This window comes from Loa loa (assembly GCF_000183805.2).
Source record: "Loa loa unplaced genomic scaffold supercont3.144, whole genome shotgun sequence".
NCBI lineage: Eukaryota > Metazoa > Nematoda > Chromadorea > Rhabditida > Onchocercidae > Loa > Loa loa.
In genome coordinates, this window is record NW_018108324.1 from 20479 (window position 1) to 24539 (window position 4061).

Consider the following 4061-nt stretch of genomic DNA (forward strand, 5'->3'; position numbering starts at 1 on the left):
GAAGATATACAAACTAAAATTTGTAGTAAAAAAAAAAAAAAAAAAAGAACAAACTAAAGCAAACATTTTTAAGCTTTAATTTTTCATTCTCTTTTAACTTCTTCACTCTCATTTCCTTCTTTATATTTGTGAAAGAAAATAAGATGATGATATTATTCGTGGTACATTGTATGCAATTAATCTAAGCATTTTCAATATCAAACAATCGGTTGTTGAGAAATAATCTTTTCCTTTTTTTTTTCTCGTTTTTAAATCTTTTTCTCCTTTTCAAAATTTAAAAAGGTATTTAATTCAAATTTTTGATTTGAAAAATTTTTGTACAATATAAATTATATTTTTTAACAACTGTTGTTGCTATTATGTGATGTATAAATACAATCGAAAAAATAAATTATTTTCTGTTATGTTGACCTTTTTTTTTTTTGGAAAACATTTCAAATTTAAATATAGCAAGTAAAAAAAAAAAGAAAAAATGAAAATTAAATGAAATGATATATTTGTATTTTGATGTAATAAATGTAATTATGAACAATGATCATTGGTAGAAGAGAGAGGGAGAGAGAGAGAGAGGTGTAAAGAGAGATATCGAATAATCCACATGGATGGTAGATTACAACGTAACCCATTTTGTACCTCTTCCTTCTGTTCCTCCTCTTCCTCCTCTTTCTCCTCCTCCTTTTTCCTCCTCCTCTTCATCTTCCTGCGGTTTCTCGACCCTCACTGAAAGTTGATCATCATCATCAGTCTCATCGGAAGATGAAGAATTAGATGAAAGAAACAGAGAAGAGCCAATAAGAAGATAACGGGTAAACAAACAGACGAAAAATATAGAGAGGATAATCAGGAATCAATTTCTTTCCTTTTCATTGTTATGGAAAAGGTCGAAAGAATTCCGGTTTAGCCATTATTTTCCGGTAGCTTCATCCGATGTCTTCAACGTTTGGAGTAGTGTTATTAACATCGAATTATCATCAGTCATTATCAGTTACTCCATTTTCTGTTGCTTCTTTCAACAACAAATATTCATTAAATACGATTATTAAAATTTCTGGATTATAATTACAATTATTATTATTATTATTATTATTATTATTATTGTTATTTGTATTATCTATTATCTATAATTTACTGCTTCTTATCATTTACTACATTTGAAACGAAGAAAAAAAAAAAAAGGAAAAATGCAACTACTTGACAATGCTGTTGATCTTCGGGGATCTCAAGTGCTTAATGTGAAACGGTTTGTTTTATCTCATCATTTCTTTTCCTTTTTCTTTCTTTTCATTTCATTTCATTTCCTTTCATCATCTTATCTTACCTCATCTTACCTTACCTTACCTTACCTTACCTCACCTCATCTTACCTTATCTCATTTCACCTTAACTTATCTTACTTTACCTTACCTTTCCTTACCTTTCCTCTCCTTTCCTTTCTTATTCTTTCCTCTCACTGATATCATTTTGTTTAACATCTATTACAGATTTTCTTATTATTATGTCTAAATGGGAGGATGGTAAGTAATCAGGTTGATATTTGGAGCTTGCGAAAATTATTTTGGCCACTCTCTATTTAGCAGTTTGTTTATTTGCTTTTATTTCTTATCACATTTATGATCTTTCTAATTTTCCATCCTTATAATTACCTCTCTTCCTTTTTTTCTCCAGTTATCCCTTACTGATGATATCAAATGATCATGTAATTTACTTCCAGCTTTAAATACTGTGTTAAGAAGAAAAAATAAGGAAGAAACGAGGGAGGGAACGGGGATGAAAAATCGCGATGATTGGTGGGAAGTGTGAAACTTTTGGAAAATGTAATTTGCACTCTTCATGTTACATCAAGTGGGATTGATTAAAGTAGATGAGAGAATACTCCCTCAATTATTAGCGGATTTGATTTTGTGATGAAGAGGTATTTAAAGAAGGCAAAACAAATGCTACTATCTTAATTTGAATTTTGGTTGGTAACTATTGCAAAAATAACGGTTTTTTCTGATTATTAAGAGAGAGAGAGAGAGAGAGAGAGAGAGAGGAGGAGAGAGAGAGAGAGAGGAGAGAGAGAGAGAAAGAGATTGCATAAACAAAAATTTGTAATTAATCGAACTACAAAAAGAAATATTAGGAAAGATTGAAGGCATTCATCTGTATTATAAAATGAATTCATTCATCGAAATTCAATGAAAATTTTACAGCTGCCATCGGAATAGTCAAGCATGTCCACTTCATTTCCTCTTCAATTTCTATCCAGTCACGCGATATTGTCTTTTCAGTTTATCCCGTTCACTATCTATTAAATAACATATTTTCCCTCTTTCCTATTTTAAAATCATAAATATATTCTCAAAGAGAAATTAACAATTATTCAATTCCGGGAAAAAAAAACGTTTTATTGAATGTACTTTAATTGTCCTTTCGAAATTAATGCAATCAATTCTTTTTTTTCCTAAATTTTTATAAATATTGTAAAATTAAAATATTTATTGACATTGCAATTGAAAGAGAATTAAATGATTGAATTATCTCTGATCAAATACGAATACGAAAATTCGAATACACAAATACTTAAATCAAGAAATGTTTTAAATTAAGGTAATTAGAAATACTTTGAGTATACTTCAATTTTATCACTTCATCCTATTAATTGGGAAAAAAAATTGAAATCATAAATTAAACTTTGTTCGAATTATTCATATAAAAAAAGTACTGAAAAAAAGATATAAAGTAAGAGAAGAAAACAGATTGATATTTGAGAATTAATTAAAATTAGTTAATTAATTAATTTCGTTTATTCTTAACGGAATAAAGTAAAATGGATAACAGAAATGTAAAAATGAATTAGTAATGGAATAAGCAAAAAATTAAATGAAAATATTCAATTTAAAGGATAAGAAAAAAAGAAACAAACAAACAATTAGAGGTGAAGAAATGAAAATGAAAAAATGTATTGGTAGAGAAAATTTGCATAAAAAAATGTGCATGGCATTGTTTGATTAATAATTAAAATGCAAATGAAATTAAATGTTATTAATGAAAGAAATGATGAGAAGACATAATAATGATTATTAATTACAACAAATAAAAAGAAAGGGAAAAAAATTGCTTTTGTAATTAATTGATTGATGATAATTAATTAATTAAAAAAGGTAAATGTAATTTAACTTATTGATTGGAAACAGTGATAGTTGGTTAGTAAATGAATAGTAATTAATTTCGTTTTAATTTGTCGAAAATTAAATTTGCATAATTTTAACATTTTGAAACAAATTTATTATCATTCATTTTGAGGTATTTCAGGATGCATATAAATCGATCATAATTCCATTTTCAGCATATTTTCACTCCTTGCTTTTTTTTTTTTTTTAAATGGTATTTTAAAATGAAAATTTGCATTGCTAGTGATTAATCAATATTGCACTTTTATAATTATATGTGACAATTTGTGACAAAAATTTTGCAAATCAAATAAACTATATCCTAGCTTATGATAATATTTAAGGATGGAAAATGTAAATTCAAATTTTGCATTTCATTCAAATCAAATAGCTTATTAAAATGCAATATAAAGTATTGAGTGTTAACAAAGGATAGCAATTAAACATGCAATGCACATTTATGATTAATTAACTAAACCTAAAATTGGAAGAATATCTTTCATAGAGTTACAAATGAATGTGATGTTTCAGAATTTTCAAGTACTACTTGAAGGTTAATGAGTTGCTAAAATTGGTTTTAAATGAAACTTAATTAGCAGTAATTTCATTTTATAAATTAAGCATTGTTCCTTTTTCTAGAATGAACAAATGGAAATGAACGAAATGAACAAATTATGTGAAAGAGCAAAATACATTTTGGGGAGGGAAAAGTTTTTTGGGAAAAATTTGGGAAATTTTAGGGAAAATTTTTAAGGGAATTTGAGGGGAAATTTTGGTGAAATTTTTGGGAAATTTCGAGAAAAAAAAGTATGAGAATATTCCTTCTATTTATATTAAAATGTCCTAAAAAAAAAAAAAAAAAACACACAAAGAATAAAAAAAGGTAAGAAATAAAAGTCCGTTGTAGTGG

The 4061-nt window shown here is 26.7% G+C and overlaps 1 protein-coding gene across 1 annotated transcript; it reads left to right on the forward strand.

Annotated features, from left to right (window-relative positions):
* Nucleotides 1-984: 984 nt before the first annotated feature.
* LOAG_13241 (hypothetical protein) lies at nt 985-1655 on the forward strand. Its single transcript, XM_003148750.1, has one exon. The coding sequence runs from the start codon at nt 1182-1184 to the stop codon at nt 1500-1502; it is 321 nt and encodes a 106-aa protein (XP_003148798.1). The 5' UTR covers nt 985-1181; the 3' UTR covers nt 1503-1655.
* The last annotated feature ends 2406 nt before the right edge of the window (nt 1656-4061 follow it).